We start from the raw sequence: 18,515 nt of genomic DNA, 5'->3' as shown, positions 1-18,515 counted from the left end.
CCAAACAATAATATACCTAACCAAACAAGTGTAAATAGACAATAGAAGGTGCAACCAGCTTAGTTTTTGACCTATGAGCTAGTACTATAGGAAAAGTGGAGAACTGGGGGACAAGAAGTGAGAGACCTGTTTAGAAAATTAGAGATTTATGGAAGGACTCAGGAGAGGAAAGCAGGTGGAGAATTGGTTGTGCTTGGCTCCAGATTTATGAGAGCAGCAAGTCCAAAAAGGTAATCTTAAGTGTCATGCCCACTGGGTAAGCACTAAAGTCAGCTGAAGAGCCTCATAAGTTTTAAATTGGCCAAATTTACCCAGGCCCAAGGCGTATTGTATCTATCCTGTAAGATTCCACCCCACTTTTGCTTGGCTTAGAAACAGAGCTCTAGGGCCCCAACGTTTAGGAACTTGCAGAGGCAATAAGCCAGCCTGGGACCTCAGCTCTGGTGTCTTACATAGGGCCAAGAATCCAATGAGCATGCAGGTTCTCTAACTATCAGAGTGTGGTAAAAAAAAAAAAAAAAAAAAAAAAAATCCACCAGGCTTGAGCATTTCCAGCACAGTATTGAAGGGTCAGCAATGGTTTCCCTGGCAGTGCTGTGTGCTGCTGTTTGCCTAGAACCACTCCCAGTTTTATGCTTCTCAGTCACATGCATTTGCCCAGGAGTTTTCTAAAATAGGAAAACAGCAAGAATTTAACATCCTATTTTTCCATGGAACTCAAAGGAATCTGTAACCAGGGCCATCTGAAGAAGGGAATTAACAGAGTAGAGGAAGGGAATTTACATTTGTTAAATGATGATTATGATAAGGCAATTTTTATGTTTTTGTTTTTTTTCTTTCTTAATCCTCCCAACAGCCATTTGTGGTTTGTCTGAATCTGCCTGGTGAGTAAGGCTTGAGTTCCTCAGGACAGAGAAGGTATGGCGTCTGCACATTCATATTTCCTCTGAGGGCGTTTGGCAAGTCATCCTGACTACTAATTGTTATTATGTTAATATAATGTGAACACACTCTAATATTATAGCTACACACTCCCACGTAATGTTGCCTATTCATTTGCTCCAGTGTTAATTAATCTTCAGTTGCAATTCAACAAGCACTTATTGACTTAGTGACAGGATTGATGCTAGTTAGATAACACAGGCAGAATTTAGTGGTTACCTGGATAAGCTGGAGGTCACGTCAAAGAGGGAGGAATTTGGGGTAACTCCTAGGTTTCCTACTGGGGAAAAAGGCGGAGCATGGGAAGATTAGGTTGAGTTCAGTTTTGGACATGCTGAGTTTAAGGTTCCTTAATGAAGTGCATGTCCATCAAGAAAATAGCTATTTTTTTTCCAGGGTTTACTGTACGGTAAGCACTGTGTTAATGGCTTGCATGCATTCTCATTTAGTTCTCATGAATATATGTGGTAGGAGCATGGTTTATCTCATTGGAAAGATGAGTAAACTGAGGCATAGGGAGGTAAGTAACTTGCCCAGTTTGCCCAAGGTGACAGTGAGTAGGTGGTAAAGCTTAAGATTTAGATATTAGACTCATTGATGAACAAGTGGTAGTTGACCCATGAAAGTATATGAGATCTTTTAGTAACGACCTGTTTACTGGAAAGGACAGTGAGGATGAGGGACAGAACTCTGGATAATATCAATATTTAAGGAGTAAGCTGATGAAAAGGAACACTCTACGAAGGCCAAGAAGAAGTGGTCATTGAAACAGAGAACCAGGAGAAGAAATTTCAAAAAGAGAGTGCTCAATACTGTCAATTAGAGCGAAGGCACTTGGCAAAGGAAAGTCTGAGAGTACTCATTGCATTTGCCAATGTGCAGGTCCCCGGTGTCTTCAGTAGCACGTGCAAAGTCAGTGTCCAGTGGTTTGAGGAGGAGACAGCTCTAAGTGAAACTGCACTAGGTCCTACGTGAATATGTTGGCCCTCCCAAACTGCAACAAAATGAACCTATTACCAGCTTGCTACCTGGAAATGTGTTTTTAGTCCTACTTCCTTTGATTACTGCAAAATGCCAAAATAATCCAATAGGGCTATTGGATGGAGGTGGGCGTGGGTAGAGAGCATTCACCCATGCATAGGAGAAATGTTCCTGAGATGCCACTTATGATAAGAAGAACCAGAACGGGGAGGGCAAAGGAGAGTTTTTCTCAAGTCTGGCATAAAATCTCCTCGGAAACACTAAAATATGAGAACCCTGAAGAATCTATCTTGCATTTTACTCTTTTCCCCTTTTTTATTGCTAATGAATATATACTAGAATGTCAACCATGAGCAGGAAAGCATTTCCACCCCTATAGCATGTTATTTGCATGAGGGTGGTATTGTCTTGTTTACATGTCATGGAACCTACGACCTGTCACACGTGATTATCATGTCAGCTTATTAACATGTCAGAGAGTACAACTCCTGGCTTCCACCTCAGAGGGGAAACTGCTTAGGGTGTGTGGGGGGGGGCATTCTGCTAGCCAGATGAGGCAGAGTTCTGCTAGCTTCCAGTGCCAGGGAAATCCTGGACAATAATCAATACCAAACCTAACTATGAATAGGACCACACAAGGGCACATAACTGGGAACCAAACCTCCTTCCTACTTTGGTCTGATCTCTTGGCAAGTTTCCTTGCTAGTCCGAGCTTTGCTCCCACTTACTTGGGGAGGAATCTAGACACAGGAGTTATTTTTAAAAAGGATAGGGCAGAAGGAAGGGTTGGAAAGCCACTCGCAGATCCTGGAGGGATCATGAAGAAGAGGGTTCTGGTTAATTACATGATCCAGGGCTTCACATTTTAATAATCATTGATTGATGGATGGAAGTCAAAGAAAAAGCCAGGGAAAGATCTACACACGTTTAGAGATTTTGAGTTAGAAATGCTCTCCTTCTAACTTTTCCCAAAAGGAAGTCACATGGTGAAAACAAAGTAGTGATTAGGTAACTAAACAGGCCACAGCATTCTCTGAGGACTTCTAAGTTCCCAGGCCAGGCCTGCCGCTTGCCTGGGAGATGAGCATGTGCTCCCGGCCACAGCTTCTCCTCCCCTGACATCTTTCTGCCAGATGGTCATTCTCTAATTCTAGAGGTGCTTGGCCCTCCTGGTTCCTGCAACCTGAGCCGAGAGAACTTTGATCCACCAATTTCCCCCTCCCTCCACCCCTCTGGCGAGCAGGGCCTGGCGCCTGGACGCAGGGAGAGGCCAGGCGTGGAGACCCTTGGCACTCTGCGAAGGAGCTCCGTGGCCCGCCTCTGTGTGCCCGAGGTACAGCGTCTGCGCTGGCTCCGAGGGTTCCGCGTCAGCCTTCTCCCGCCTGGCCAGCTGGCAGCACGAACCGACGCCTTTCACCATTTACCGGGTGAATGCGCTCCTTGCTCATGAATCTCCCTGTAGGGTTATCCGGCTGGTTTTTAATTACAGTCCAGAATCTCAACAAATTACAAATGTTTTGTGTAAACATAATAAGGGTGTGGATCCAATCCACTAGCAATTGTTAATAGAAAAAAATAAAAACTAAAAAACTCCACAAAGACCTAAACAAGAAAAAATATCAATTCTGCAGGGTCTATGCCTCCAGGATTTGCTTTCTTGGGGACCCTCCCAGAGCGTCCTCCCAACTCACCCCGCCGCCCCAGCTCCCTGCGGTGAGAACTACGGATACCCTGGGAAGGAATGGCCTTCTGGAGCGGTGAAGAGTCCCCGGAGCCTTTTCCGCAGGATTCCAAAATAAGCATGCCGGGACTGCCAGAGGGGCCCTGCCGCCTGTCTCCAGACCCTGTCTCAAGCTGGCATCTCCCTTCCCTTGGACACCCCGGGAGTCTGCCCCCTAGTTCCAACTTCTTCTGGGCTTGGAGGACACTCTGTCAGCCCTTCTCCTGCCACGTAGTCCTCAAATGCCACCCCTGGAGGGGGACTCCGGGGCCTCAGGACTCTAGCGCAGCGCCGAGAGCTGCGCTGTGGCAGCTGGGCCAACCCCACACAGTCTGCTGGTATTTGCACTCTCACTCCAGAAGACATTTTGGGAAAATATTGTGCATAGAAATTTATAGATGTATATATGTGTACATATACACACATATATATGCATGTATATGTAATTTGGTCGACAAATGCTAAGCAAATGTGCCCGGTGTTTTTGTTGAAACCGTTAGCATCTTAGTTGGTATTGGTATAATTGATATTATTATGAGTATGACAAGTGGATGATGTAAAGGGAGCGCCCGATCCCCTTGGAAAACACAGCGGAACACAAGTGGAGACATCTGATTGTTTCCAACTGCCCGTAACTCCCCTGTCACTACCTCTCAGTCACTAACCAGGCTGACGGCACACTCTGGACAAGGCAACTTCCTCCGAAGGGCGATCTCCCCTCATATGACTGAGATCAATGTGTCTTCAGGGGAAGCGGCAAGTCCTGGGGGTGTCAGAAGCCCCTAGTCCCTTATCCAGACCTTTGTCACAAAAGGCAGTTCGGTTGGTATCAAGGACGAAAAGAAACATTAAAATACAACTGTGTAATGAGGGTGGAGAAGGAGGGAAAGGCTAGGGCCTGCTCCATTTCTGGGAAGATTCGAAGAGGCTGACTCGGCAGCGGGGACATTCCCAGCCGTGCCTCGCGGGGCGTGGAGAGAAGGGAGAAACGGCCGGCCCCTCAGCCCTTTCACCTAAGCTCATGCAGCGGGACGCCGGCTGAAAACCTCTCTATGCGATTAAGTCACGTCCATTCCAGCCGGTGGCACTGACACATGTGCGCTCGGCTTAGGCGCGCGCAACCAACGGTTTTGGAAATCTCCGCGCAAGGCACCCGCCTGCAACGCTCCCACTCCGGCGGGCCCACCTGGGAGCTCGGCCGTCTCCCACCGGCATCCCGCTAGCCCTGCCGCGCAGCTCGCCCCAGCCCAGACGCGGACAGATGTTTACTGCTTAGAGCCCCGACCACTGGGGAGACGGAGCGACGGGCTCTGCGCACCACGCGGCGCTGGCTGGGCTCTGGGGCTCCCGGTCCGGGTGCGAGCGGGCCGCGGGGGAGGGCGAAGGGATGGAAAGAGGAGGGAGGGAGTGGGTGGGCTAATGATGAAAAAGTCTCCTCCATCCCGGCTCCTTAATTAAATGCATGGAAAGAACCGAGGCGAGCACATCTGGTTTCAATCTGCAGCCCTTTGATGGCATCAAATGTTCTTTTCCTAGATCAGGGCTGGAAGTTCTGGGCTAACTGTGGCCGTTTGGAGCCCAGAAACCATTTACACACACTCGGACCCTTCTTTCTCTCCAGTCGAGCCTCTGGGCTATAGGAGAAAAAGGGGAAAAAAGAAAAAAGAAAAAAAAAAGTTTAGTAATCAAGGGAGTGAGGGAATATGTGTGTATGTGTGTGTGTGTTTAACGAACATAAAACGCCACAAATAAACACTTAATATTTTACTTACTAGTCATATAGTAACTCATTTCTAATGAGACTATTAAAGCTGTACCAAATTCCAACAGGTCATGAAAAAATCGCTCAGCACCTCTCTGTCCTCTGTCAAGTTAGGGCTCAGCATTAGAACGACAAAGCATTATCCGTAGACTTAGATGGGGGTTCGTCCACCCCTCTCCGTCCTTCCTCCCTCCTCCACCCCCAGGGCAGCCGGACTGTACCCTGAACCTCCGCTGGAGCCTCCGCCCGCAGCTGGCTCTAGGAGTGCCCCTGCTTCCTCCGCATCTGGGCAGCGCGACCCTCTCGGCTTAGCGTCGTAGCCTGGGGAAGCGACCTTGGCCGCACCAAAGAGGTTACGAAATTGGCCAGCGTGGGGGGAAGGGGAGCAATTATGACAAACTCCTAGAGTCCTTTCTTCCAGCTAAATAAATATGTAAATTTCCTACTGCCTGGCCCCGGGATTCCTAGCGGCGCGGAAAGACTCGAATCGATTCAGTGCCTTCTAGATCTCCCCCAACCTGCCTTCAGTCCACGGAGGAAGCGTGGGAGAGCCTTCCATTATGATCACTCCTGTCATTTTATTACATTATTTAATAGGCTGCCTCTACAGGGCCAAATGCAGCCTTAATATGCTTGCTGTCTCCCTTGTTCTCAGACGCTCTTCCAGCCCCACCACCCAAAAATTGTTAGAACAGCAGGAAACGTAAAAAAAAAAAAAAAAAAGGCAGAGGGAGAAGAAAATTTGATTGAGATAGTTGTGGATTTTTTCCAACAAGTTTCCCCGCAGCTGTTATCAAAACATGCAAATGAGATTTTCCAACAGGATCTTAAACAAATCTGGAGGAGTTAATGCCGAAGCAAAATAATCAGCCCGTTTGAAGTGACTATGGGTTTCAGTTTGTCTTTTCTCCCCGTGATACTATTGCAGGGGAATGATAATTAGACCTTTACTTAAAAAATCTGAAGGGGCTCTCGCGCTTTCTTTTCCCTCCCTTTTCTCCCCCTCCTCCCTCTCTCCCTCTCTCGCTCCCTCCCTCTCTCCTTCTCTCTTGCTCAGAAGTTGGCAAAGGGGGTTTTCTTAATCAGACTGTTTTTTTGGTCCGAGGGAAAGGAGGAAGAAGGAGATTGTGATGGAGAAAAGGGGTCTGTAAAACGTCAGGCACCACACAAAGGCTTTGCCACGTAATTACAGGCTCCTATTAAGTCGAGATCTGCCCTCCCAGGGGTCTCCAATTTTCTTGTATTCCCTACAAAGCCTCCTCTGCATGCCAGTTTGTGCCTTTTGAAGTGCCAGAGAGCTTCTTGATCCAACTGAGAAGGAAAAAGGAGCTCAGCAAGAAGAGGGGGAGAGGGAGAAGGGAACGGGGAAACCCACCACCACCCTCCTTCGGACTCTTGGAGCCCTTTTTTTTTTTTTTTTTCCTTACGAAAAGTAAAGTGAGAATCCTGCTCTCCAATACATCTGCAAGACATCACCCTCTCCTCCTGAAACTTTAGTCACTCCTGAGAATCCACAGGAGTGCAGAGAGGGGGAACACGTTTTCTTGAAGATGTTTTAAAGCTGGAACAAGCCTTCTTCTGTTGGTGCTTGAACTCTTGCCTGGGAATAACTTTTTTAACCTTAAAAAAAAAACCCACTTTGATTCTTCTCTCCCACCCCTTCTTCTCTGTTCTTCTGTTTGCCTAACTCCCCCGCCCTGCTGGCCTCCCCTTTCCTCTCTCCCCCTTATTATTATTTTTAGTGTGTGCGCGTGGACGCTTTTGGAGAGCTGGAAGGGATTTTTTTCTCCTGACTTGAACATAGGGTGACTTTTAATTTTATTTTTTGGTGTGGATTATCTCTTTGGACCCCGCCGGACTTGGCCTCAGGAAGGCAACCGAGGCTGTCGAAGGCTGCTGGTGCAGAACGCTCTGCTCTACACAAGGGGGTCCCCCGCCCTCCTTCCACTTTTTTTTTGTTCTTCCCCTCCTTCTCTCTCTCTCTCTCTCTCTCTCTCTCTCTCTCTCTCTCTCTCTCTCTCCACTCCCCCCCTCTCTTCCCCACTCTTCTCCTCTCCCCCCTCGCGCCCACAGCGTTTGGTGTTGATTCGAGCGGGAAGAGGGGGGTGGGTGGGATCGGAGGGGGAGACCATGACCTCCAGCTACGGGCACGTTCTGGAGCGGCAACCGGCGCTGGGCGGCCGCTTGGACAGCCCGGGCAACCTCGACACCCTGCAGGCGAAAAAGAACTTCTCCGTTAGTCACCTGCTAGACCTGGAGGAAGCCGGGGACATGGTGGCGGCGCAGGCGGACGAGAGCGTGGGCGAGGCCGGCCGGAGCCTACTGGAGTCGCCGGGACTCACCAGCGGCAGCGACACCCCGCAACAGGACAGTGAGTGAGGGGCGCATGCCCGCGGGGGTGTGTGTCCCGGGTCGAGGGCGGGGGTCCGGGCTGGGCGGCTGGAGCCCGCCTGGGGCCAGGGAGAGAAAGTCAGGAACCAGGAGGGGTTGGTGGCAGTGGCCGGAGGAATGGCCGGTCACAGACAGAGGGAAAAGGATGAGAAAAGGAGGGCTCCGCGGAGGACGGAGCCAGGGCGGACGCTGGAGGGAGGCCCTGCGATTGGGGTCAGGGACTCTGCCCGCCGCAGACTCTCGCCGAAGCCGACTGCGCTGCCTCTCCGTCCCGAACGAGTGCGGCTGCCAGATCTTCCCGCTTGCGGGGCGACGGGGCTGGGCTGGAAAAGGGTCCCAGAGCGGTGCAAATTCGGGGAGCCCGCCCTGTTTGGGAAAGCATTGGGTTAAAGATGCTCAGTCGAGTTCGGAGGGCTTCTTCCGGGTGGCGTAAGCGGGTTGGAGGGCAGACGGGACAGAGGTGGCAGAGGGCACCGTGTAAATCGAGCTAGACCCGCGCTGCTCTGGCTGGGCACCGCGCGCGGGCTCCGAAGGTCGGGTGTGCCGGAGAGGCGGCGCCGGAGCGCCCGGCTAGAAAGCTGGATCCGCTCTCTGTCCCCGGAGCCACTCTCTTTCCCCGGCTGTTGCGGACACCTGCATAAGGGTTTGAGACCCCCGGTAGAATGAAAGGCCTGAATGACACGGGAAGACTCAGGCGAAGCAAAGGTAGTGTCCTTTAGGGGTGAAACCCGAGCTGCCGCCCCGCATGAGCCCGCACGGGAGAGATGCGCTGGGGAAGCGCGGAGCACTGTGTAGCATTGAAGGAGCTCTCCCTACTGGCCCCAAAATTTCCAGAAAAGTCCATGTATAATCTCCCTTCCGCAACCTACCTGATTGGTATCGTGCCCCCAAGGAAATCTCACCTCGCGTTATTAGCTGTACCTCAAAAAACGTGACTCCAAGTGTATCCATACGTCCTGGAGTCTATAACAGACCTGTCACCTGGCTCATCACAGGTGCCATGGGGTTGGATATTTCCTAAACAAGGTTGTTAGAGTCAGAACTTGGCTGGAAGGTTTTAAATGCGGCCGATCCCTTTCCATGCCATTATTTGCTGACTGCTGTTTCGTCTTGGAACCTGGAGCCTGTGCAACCAGGGGGTCCACTGGAATTCTGTGCTTTTCCAAAAACAGTGCCAAGGTCAGATTCTCAGAAAACAGATAGCAAAGCAAACGGGACTTAGAAACAGCTGGAAGCAAGGCCTGTGAAAAATGGTGGGAGGGCCAAGCTGAAACAGGCCGCAGGGAGAGCCCATCTCTACCGCAGGCTGCCTGCTGTTCGCCCTGCATCCTTGGTCCAGGCCTGGGCTCCCCTTATAGTTTTTTAGCCAAAAGCAAACTGGGGCCCATCCACCCTACGACGCGCAGAGGGAGAGGGTGATGGGGAGTCTGACCTGGCCTGACACTAGGGAAAAACTTGGCAACTCTGAGGAGTGAAGACCCCGTGTCCCCAAGTCCCGGATAATGCCTGGGTGCAGAGGCCTCCTTGTTGAGGTTACTGGTTTCTGGGGAGCTTTCTGGGGAGCTGCTCAGGCCCAGCACAGCCAGGCAGCATGACTCAACCACCGAAGGCGTAGGCATTTGTAGCTCAAGAAAATGCACTGCAAAATAATATTATTTGAAAACACTTTACTAGGGAATATTTAAACATACAAAGAGTAGGGCGAATAGTATTACGAATTTCCATGTGCCTATTACCCAGCTTCACTAATTCTGCAAATTCCGCCGTTTTTTTGTTTTGCCATGGCTAATTATTAATCACAACGTTTGTCACTATTCGGAGAACTGAAGGCTGGAGGCACAACAGAAAACAACGTTGTGAAGAAACTGCTGTATAGAAAATCAGGGTGCGGCAAGGGAGATCAGCCAGGGCTGCTTTGCCCCAAAAGCAAGCGGAGGGCTGTGTAAATCAGGCCCAGGGTCAGTGGCCGCAGCAAGCCCAGGGCCCACGCAGGCCAGGGCTGGAGAGATGCTGACGGTTCCTGTCGTTTGACTTTAAGTGGACACAAAGAGAGGGGAGTTCGAGTTCATGGTGGCCTTCTAGTGGGTACAGAGCAAGACTGGGCTGAGGAGGCCAGCTGGGAAGCACCCCCAAGCTGAGGCGGTGGTGGGGAGGCAGCCCAGGGATGGCTCTTTCAAGACCCAGGCCTGGCGCAGCTAAGGCTGCGTTGAGCACGTGACAACCGCGGGATGGTTGGGGACAGGCAAAGGGCAGCAGGCAGAGTTGGGGACCGTTTGTCCTGAGGGAAAGGGATGACACCTGTGGGAACCTGCCTGCTTGATACTTGAGCACATCACAGAGTTTCTAGTAGTAAGGAGGCCTAGTGGGGAGTGACCCCAGAAAGGAAGCAGATTCTGGGGGAGAGGGTGTTTGAGGAAGAATGGTAGACAAACAGTTCCAGAGGGAGGTCGCAGAATGCAGAGCGAGGTGATGGGAATGAGCTGATGGACAGACACCTGGGGCTGAGAAAGTAGCCGAGAAAACACACACATCCAACCCCCCCCCCACACACACACACACGCCACAGGCCTTGCTTTCTGGAGATGACCAGGGCCTATCCTAACAAATAGTAGTTGCTTTTAGAAGCAATGTTTCCTCAACCTCCTTCCCCATCTCTGGGATGAGAATAAGAGGGTTTGGTAAGTTGAGTGATAGCAAGTGTCCAGGAGGACCTTTGTCCTTAGTCTTGGGCCCCAACCAGGAGATGCCAAGGAACCTGTCATGAGCTACCTAGAAGTCAGGACCAGTGGAGCCCTGCTGGGCCTCCAGTCCACTGTGGACAGTGAGGGTCAGACTGTGAATCAGAGAAGAGAGGAGTCTCCAGGCAGGGTGTTAGAGCTAGGCTGCCAGCTGCAAGACACAGAGGAGGGCACCGAGAGTCAGGCGCTTTGAGCAGCCTGCTGGGAGTCTGCTCCAGAGTGAGAAATCATAATCTCCTTTGCAGAGATGAGGAACATTTAAAAGACACCTTTTCCTCTTAGAGCTATATAGAAACAGGTCCTTCCTAAATTTTCTGTTCAGCTGAAATAAGTAAAACAGACTCTACTTACACTTGCAATGTTAGATGATTAATACTGCAAATTTTTCTGAATTACAAACTGGACCCATCTTAGCAAAGAGGAGCCACGTACTGTCCAAAGTGAAGGCTTCCCGCTGATCTCCTGCACTCCACACCACAATTCTGTCCCCCCCTTTTTTATTCACTTCACTTTCCTCTCTGTTGAAGGATTTCTTTCTCCTTTTACTGATACTCCCAGCCTAGTAAATTTCTCAAACTTCTCGGTTCAAATATCTTAAGTGTTTAAAGAAACGGTTCTTTAACACGGTTAGAAATCCAGTGGCTAATGGGGGAGTGTGGAGTGAGAAGGGGGTGGTGGTAGAACAGGGGTAGTCAGGGAGAGGAAAGAGAAACAGGTCATAAAAATAGGCAGACCTACTTCTAGGAGGACGGTGCATCCCGCTGTCATTTCTTAATCTGAACTTCTGAAAACTCTTAAAAAAAAAAAAAAAGCGCCTGCCTTCCACGTTCCCAACCTCTAAATTAGTGAAACCAGATTGTCCTAATAAGACCTTTCGTTGGAAACACATGTAGTCATAAAAAGGTAGACGGAAAGTCAATTAGACACGCGTGCACACTAGCACACATTCACAAGGCTGTTCTAAGTGTGCACCGGGCGCAGCTGGACCGCGGGCCACGGCGGGATGCAAATGCAGAACAGCGGCGCGGGGAAATCGATTTGTCACAAAGGGAGAGGTGTAAACGCGGCGCGAAGGAATCACCCGCCCAATGCGCCTGCCACATTCCCGGGGGCCCATCTCTGCCGACTCTTCTAGGCCAGAGAAACGCCCAGGAGAGCGGGACCGTTCTCCAGGGCGCTCCCTGCTTGGAATTCACAGCGGAACATCAATTCCACTGGAGTCTCAATATTTGCAACACCTACAGCGCCAAGAAATTTTCCTATGCGGCACCACCCTGGGGCCCTGGAGCCGGTGCCGCCACTCTGAATTTGGGCCTCAGTTATCTCAATTCAGGGGAGGGAGCGAACGAAATATACCGTTTTAAGCGTAGCCTGGAATTTTTTTCTCTTTAGAGGAGGCAGTGAAATCCAGGATCAAGGGAGGTCACTGAGTCCCCAAGGTTGAATGTCAAGTCCAGAAAAGAGGTTGAGAATCCTGTTTACCTTACATGCAGAAGCAAGGGGCTTAATGGCCTCCTCTTACCGTTTCGGAGAAATTGACCGCCTAGTGACTCCCTCCCGCTTTGGAGCGAAGGGCGCTTGGAGTTTGAAGCTTCGGGGAGGGGAGCCTCTAAAGTCCGAGGCCCCGGCTGCCAATACTCCCTGGGGCTCCAGATCCCCCAGGTCTAGAAGACAGTGAGTCACTGGCTCCACCGTTCACTTCACTGAGGAGGCCCTGCCCAAGACTCCGGAGCGCCTTTCCCGCACCTTGGGCGTCGCGCAAACCTGCATTTTTGCTCGGCGACCTTAACCTTCCCCGGGCAAGCTCAGGTCAGAGCGTAGGGGCGTCAGACGGGGAGCAGTAGGTCACTCGGGTCCCTGCAGTTCCTTCGTCTTCCCAGGGGCGTCATTTTAGATTTTACAACACGAGTAAATAAATCATCTCCAAACCAACAAGATGTCACCCCCCTCCAGCCCCCTGCGAAAAAACCCCAGCAATTTCAGAGCCAAGGAGATCTTCCTATTCCACTGGCTCAGATCAGCTCAGATCCGAATTTTGAAGCCGATCTGGTCAGCAGACACCTCCGGGAACCTTTTTCAGTTTTAAATAACATCTATAGATTTTCAACGATGAGGATCCCTAGACCCATTTGAATTTTCTTTTAAAAGATGTGTTTCTTTTACAGTTCCTCTCCCATATCCTGTTTACCTGCTCCCTCCTTCAGCAGGGCCGACAGTCAAATCAGACCTCCACCTCCTGGAGAACCCCTCTCCTTCGCGGGGGCGCCAGGGACGCGGGTACGAGGAAGTTGCAAATCCGTGCGCGCCTGTGCGTGCGCGGCGAACCCCGCGTTCCTCTCGCTCCTGGCGGTGCGGACTTTCAATGGCTCTGAGAATATATATTTATTTTTTACCCTTTAGGAGAGATGGAGTCAGCAAAAGCCATAAGAAGTACAATTTTTAGGAATCGGGGGAGTGTATTTGTAGAAAAGGATATAAGGCTTCCTTTTTTCTTTTTTTCTTTTGTCCCCCTGAGGGTGGATAAGGGGCCAACTCCCTGTTGCCACTTCGTGTCCAAACATTTACAGAACTACCTGTGATTGCGCGCCATTGTAATCCGATTGGAAGCTCTTTGTCGAATTCTGGGTTTTAATTTGAAGCGGGGCGAATGCCACTCATAGTTTTGGTACACTTTTAACTCCCTGTTCGACAATTCAAAGAAGATGCATATGTCAACAGCATTATTATTTATCCACAAGAATTTGGATTCTTGTAAAATCCAATAGTTTGGTGAGCAGGCTAACAACACTCAGTTAAAAACCAACCACCTCAAAAAGTAATAATAATATCAACAAACTGCCACGAACTCCTTTTCTCGAAATGCTGCTTGTTATTAAATCAGTAAATGCGGAGAAACATTGCTGAGACGTCTGAGGAGGGACAGTCATCGGTGTTTCAGGGTCAGTGGGTTTGTTTTCCAAACACACGTACGTTTTTGAGTAAGGAACCTCCACCGTGGTCTGGATATTAGTAGATTCTTGGCATTGTCATTTGTCTAATTTAGTGAGGCAGCCTCAGGGAAGTAGTCGTACAGAGAATTATGGCCTATCAATTTTAGGTTTAAGACAAAAAAGAAAAATCACTACATTTCACTTGTCCTGGAAGCACTTTTCTTGGTGAAAAAAATATCTGGGAAGCCGATTACAGGGGCAAGCCACTTTAGGGGAGGGGAGGGGAACAAAGGCACAAATGGTGGAGGGTTAGGGAAATTTTATGAAAGAAAATAAAGAAAACACGTCAGAACAAATCAATCACAAACACAAGTGACTTCTCAGAAGAGTCTGAGTACAACTAGAATCAAGGATTCTGCTGTTCCCGGAGTTCTCAAATACAGGAATTTATATAGGTCTGAGTTAGGACCAGAATGCAGTTCTCGGGCACTGGATAGCCTAGTCGCTTTGCTGCACCCCGTAATGAGGGAGCTCTAATTCCCAAGAACTTTGGTCCTCATTTTTGCCATTATTGATTTCCCCAGACTCAGCTCCAAATGAGGAATGCATTTGAAAAATGTGTATTAATTTGAATCCCCAAGGCCCGAGTTATGAGAAAGAACAAGGACAGGTCCTCTGGTTCCTATTTTGTCTGCTTTCAAGGAGTTATTTGCAAGCGATTGGAAATGCTCTTAACTGCCGCATGAGGAGAGACTACACCGAAACTCTCTTGCAGGAATGGCGGTCGCACCCGGCCGGAACCACAGGCTCTCTTCGACGCTCATCTATTTGGGGGAAGAGGGGCGGAAGACGTGGGGCGAGGGAGAATTAATTCAGTAATTCAGTGAAGAATTTTAACTTGTAAAATAAAGACACAGTATCTTAGATTTTAATGTTCTCCATCTCTGCCGGCCGGGACGAAGATGCGAAAACCGCCACCCCACCTCCGCCCTTTTCCTTCCAGTTCCAGGGGCACTGGGGCGCAGCGCTCGGCGAGGTGGAACAGACTCGCGAGCCTTACCAGACGCGCCTCTCCTTGCTCTCTCTCGCCGAAAGGGGGCGCATTCCTCCCAGGTCGGGGCTGGAACTTAACCCCGGCCTTCAAAAACCCTTGGACTCCCGCAGGAGAGAGAGATGTGCTGGAAGACCCCTCTACACAAGTAGCAAAAGATGGGAAATATCAATAGCGTGAAGTCACTGCGGGGCCTGCGTAAATATATGCTACACATAAGTTTTAACGGAAACATGGTAACAGCTGGTAGGCTTTGTGCCTTCCTCTATTTTGAAACGAGGGTGGTCAGTATTCCAGGGTTAGCAGGAAGGGACAGGAGAAGAGTGGGACTAGATGAGCCTGGATAGGTGGGTGCTAGGGCTGATGCCTCGGTTCCAGTGGGAAGGAGAATGTTTGTCCTTGTGGAGGTGGGTGAGACATTTCTGTAGATGAACTCCAAGTATTTAAAGAAAGAGGGGCAGTTCTGAGAGACGGAGAGCTGGCAGTAGTAGTGAGATGCTGCAAAACTGCCACAGAAACCCTCAGTACCTGAAGTCCTTGGATAGGGCAGAACATTGGCCACCTTAGAGTTAGGCCCTAGGGTTAGGGTAAGCCTCTTCCCCTCAAAGGAAGAACAGTAGCTGCCCCCGCCGTCTTTTATGTGCCTGCAGCTTGGGCACTCACAACCATTTCCAACCCCTGAATCTGACTCCTGGCCTCCACTGGTCCTCCCTCTTTGGGCAAGAGTTTCAAGAGACTTACAGGACAGATGAGGATACACCCTTGTACAACTTGGGATCTTCTACTTCTCTCTTGGTCTGTTTCTCACCCTGACATTGGAGGGTCAACAGGATAAGGCAATGCTGGGAACAACAAACTGACAGAAGGAATATTTTGTCTTCGTAGCTTCGATGGTAGTTTATACGCACCTTCCAAGATAATCTTGAGCTTGGGCGTTCACTAGAAACAGAAGCATGAGGCCAGAACTGGAAGGGAAATGGCTTTCCCTCAAACGTTTGTCTGAGAGAACATTCACCCCATTCACTTAATTTCTCGTCATCAGTATGTCATTATATTTTAAAGGACCTCACAGTGCTGGAAGGTGGTGTAGTTATAAATAAGCATAAAAACAGATGGGTACTCTTCCAGTACTCTGAATATACATGCGGAGGCCAAATCTATTCAAAGACGATTGAGATATACAACTTAAAGGCCAAGGGGCTCAACTCAATCAATTTTTGAGCCAGGATATGCTAAGTTCAATCAGCTTGACTATAGGCAAAGTGAAAGGCCTAGCCAGCACTTCAGATATATACAGAGAACATGTTTTCTCAAGTTTCCGTTGTATTTATCCACACAAATTCATGGTAGTCTGCAAAGGTCTCGGTAGAATTGGCTTGGGTCTGTTGAGTGATAGGGAGTCAGTGCCCCGGCCTCCTGAGCTTGTCCACCATCCTTTTCTTCTTTGCATTCATTCCCTGTGCCCCAACTGGCTGTCCAAGATCTGTCTGCTGTGGAGAAAACTGATGCTAGAGGCCACAGAAGCCTCTTAAATGCTGTTCTAGGACCCTCAGAAAAGGAGAGGGCTTTTGAGCAAAATATGTAATGTACTAGGTATTTTCATGTATTTGTCCTCTCTGATGATTCATTTTGTAATAGCCAGTTAGAGACTTCTTAGGGATTGAGGTTTGGGAAACTGGTTACTATTCTGCTTCTTTTCCAAGTAACTCATAAATATATGAAGTTGAAAGTTCTAGTGGGAACAAGCATTGAATCTAAATCTTTATACCTGGACATTGACATACATCACCATTAATCCAAACTGGGAGGTGACACTAAATAATTATGTACATTGTGACTTTTCTTTCCATTTTCTACCAGTGCTACTTCCCTAAATACTGGTCTGGATTACAGCAGTCACATACCACTGGGACAGGGGCCAGACTGTTGTCTGTGCTCAGTAAATGCTTATTAAGTGACAGAATGAGCTCCCTAAGTTTAGTGGATCCCCTTTCTAACCTAGCATAAGTACTAGGCCCCCTCCCCTCCTCTTCCCACTCTAAACCCTTTGCCTTGGAGATCTCCTCTAGGCTCACCATTTTAGTAACCATCTATATACTAATGACTCCCAGGATATAGCTTCAAGGCCCCCCCCCTTGGAGCTGCAGATCTATATATGCATCTACCTATTGGACATTTCCATTTGAACAGCACAAAATGCTTCAACCTCAAAAACCACCTAACCATGGCACTAATGAGCTCCTTTTCCCAGTCTGATCCTCTTATAACTTTTTCTATTTTCCTGTATCAAAACTTGTGGGTGCAACACTCAGAAACTTCAGACTCATCCTTGACTCCTTCCTTTATGCCTCTGTCCAATCCAACTCCAAATCCCAACAATTTTACCTTCTAAAATCCCTTGAATTCATCTCCTTTTTAAATCTTTACAATACCTCACCTGCACTGCTAAGCCAGCCTCCTAACTAAATGGGTCTGTCTGCATCCATGCTTGTCCTCCTCTATGTGTACATGATGGCAGAGTGGATATAATAGATCTTCAAAGAATATTAGTTGCATGAATGAGTGAATGCTAGTGCATTTTTTACAAATATATTTTTTAAAAAATCATGGCTCTCCTCTTCTTTAGAATTCACAATTGCTTTTCATTCTTTTCTATCTGAAGACCAAATTTTTGTCCTGTTCTTTTTTTAAAATCACTCTTTACTATATATATATATATATATATATATTTTTTTTTTTTTTTTTCGGTACGCGGGCCTCTCACTGTTGTGGCCTCTCCCGTTGCGGAGCACAGGCTCCGGACGCGCCGGCTCAGCGGCCATGGCTCACGGGCCCAGCCGCTCCGCGGCATGTGGGATCTTCCCGGACCGGGGCACGAACCCCTGTCCCCTGCTTCGGCAGGCGGACTCTCAACCACTGCGCCACCAGGGAAGCCCTACAATCTATATTTTTATCTCTGCCCCAGCAACCTGCTCATTCACACACAAATGCTGATTCGAACCACTCCCCTGCTTTTCCCTAGTATGCCAGTTAAGCTAGTACGTGTGCTCTAGTCTCTTTTCTGCTTCTTTGATTCTGATCTGAAATGTCCTTGCTCCATGCCTCTTTTTTACAAACCTACCCATGCTACCTTTCAAGGTTCTGCTTCCATCATCTCCTTGTGACATCTTCTTTGTCTGCTTCTTTTAGACCAAGCAAATCCCTTTTCTCAATGCTTACTGTAGAAATAATCAGTTCCTCTACAAGTACTGCTTAATTCTTTTCTAAATATTTTAAATTGTTAATTTACCTTGAGAATTTTCTTAAGATTAGAGACTTTTTTGGGCAGGGTTTATTCCACAGTTGTAGTAAGCAAATAAATCAAATAGATAATTTTAGGGAGGTATTGTATGATTCTTCTGTTTATGCAATCTCTAATGCAAGTAATTTTTAAAATATGAGTAATACCAAAGTGCAATACATGCTTATTTTAGAGAGTGTATTATTTTGCATTAAAAAGTTTAAATGGGAAAGTCAACTAAATTTCACCACCCTGAGGTAGACACAGGTAACAGTTAGATGTTAAAGTATTTCTTCTTTATTTTTTACACAATGTTTGTATTAATATTCTTTTTTTAATATAAATTTATTTATTTTTATTTTTGGCTGCGTTGGGTCTTCTTTGCTGTGCGCGGGCTTTCTCTAGTTGAGGCGAGCAGGGGCTACTCTTCGTTGCAGTGTGCAGGCTTCTCATTGAGGTGGCTTCTCTTGTGGAGCGTGGGCTTCAGTAGTTGTGACGCATGGGCTCAGTAGTTGTGGCTCGCGGGCTCTAGAGCGCAAACTCAGTAGTTGTGGCACACGGACTTAGTTGCTCTGCGGCATTTGGGATCTTCCCAGACCAGGGTTCGTACCTGTGTCCCCTGCATTGGTAGGCAGATTCTTAACCACTGTGCCACCAGGCAAACCCATGTACAACATTCTTGATGGCTGATTTTTCTTAATTTTTCAAAGACTGTGTTTC

At 48.5% G+C, this 18,515-nt stretch overlaps 1 protein-coding gene and 1 long non-coding RNA gene across 3 annotated transcripts in view; one reads left to right on the top strand and one right to left on the bottom strand.

Moving 5' to 3' along the window:
• Window positions 1-4,485: 4,485 nt before the first annotated feature.
• Window positions 4,486-5,607, bottom strand: LOC132510876 (uncharacterized). Its single transcript, XR_009537452.1, has 2 exons — window positions 5,416-5,607; window positions 4,486-5,277 (listed from the first exon to the last, which is right to left on the bottom strand). It is a non-coding gene; the product is annotated as an uncharacterized LOC132510876 (long non-coding RNA).
• Window positions 5,608-6,511: 904 nt separating this feature from the next.
• The window catches only part of PRRX1 (paired related homeobox 1), a 74,363-nt gene continuing 62,359 nt past the window's right edge, over window positions 6,512-18,515 (top strand). Inside the window, exon 1 of one of the 2 annotated variants that reach the window (XM_060133326.1) lies at window positions 6,512-7,776. In XM_060133326.1, the coding sequence (XP_059989309.1) occupies window positions 7,536-7,776 (241 nt within the window). In that variant the 5' untranslated portion in view covers window positions 6,512-7,535. The remainder of the gene's footprint in view (window positions 7,777-18,515) is intronic. The other variant, XM_060133335.1, reaches the window with a different exon arrangement.

The sequence above is a fragment of the Lagenorhynchus albirostris genome, chromosome 2 (genome assembly GCF_949774975.1).
Source record: "Lagenorhynchus albirostris chromosome 2, mLagAlb1.1, whole genome shotgun sequence".
In the NCBI taxonomy this organism is placed as follows: Eukaryota; Metazoa; Chordata; class Mammalia; order Artiodactyla; family Delphinidae; genus Lagenorhynchus; species Lagenorhynchus albirostris.
This window is presented reverse-complemented; position numbering and strand designations above follow the sequence as displayed.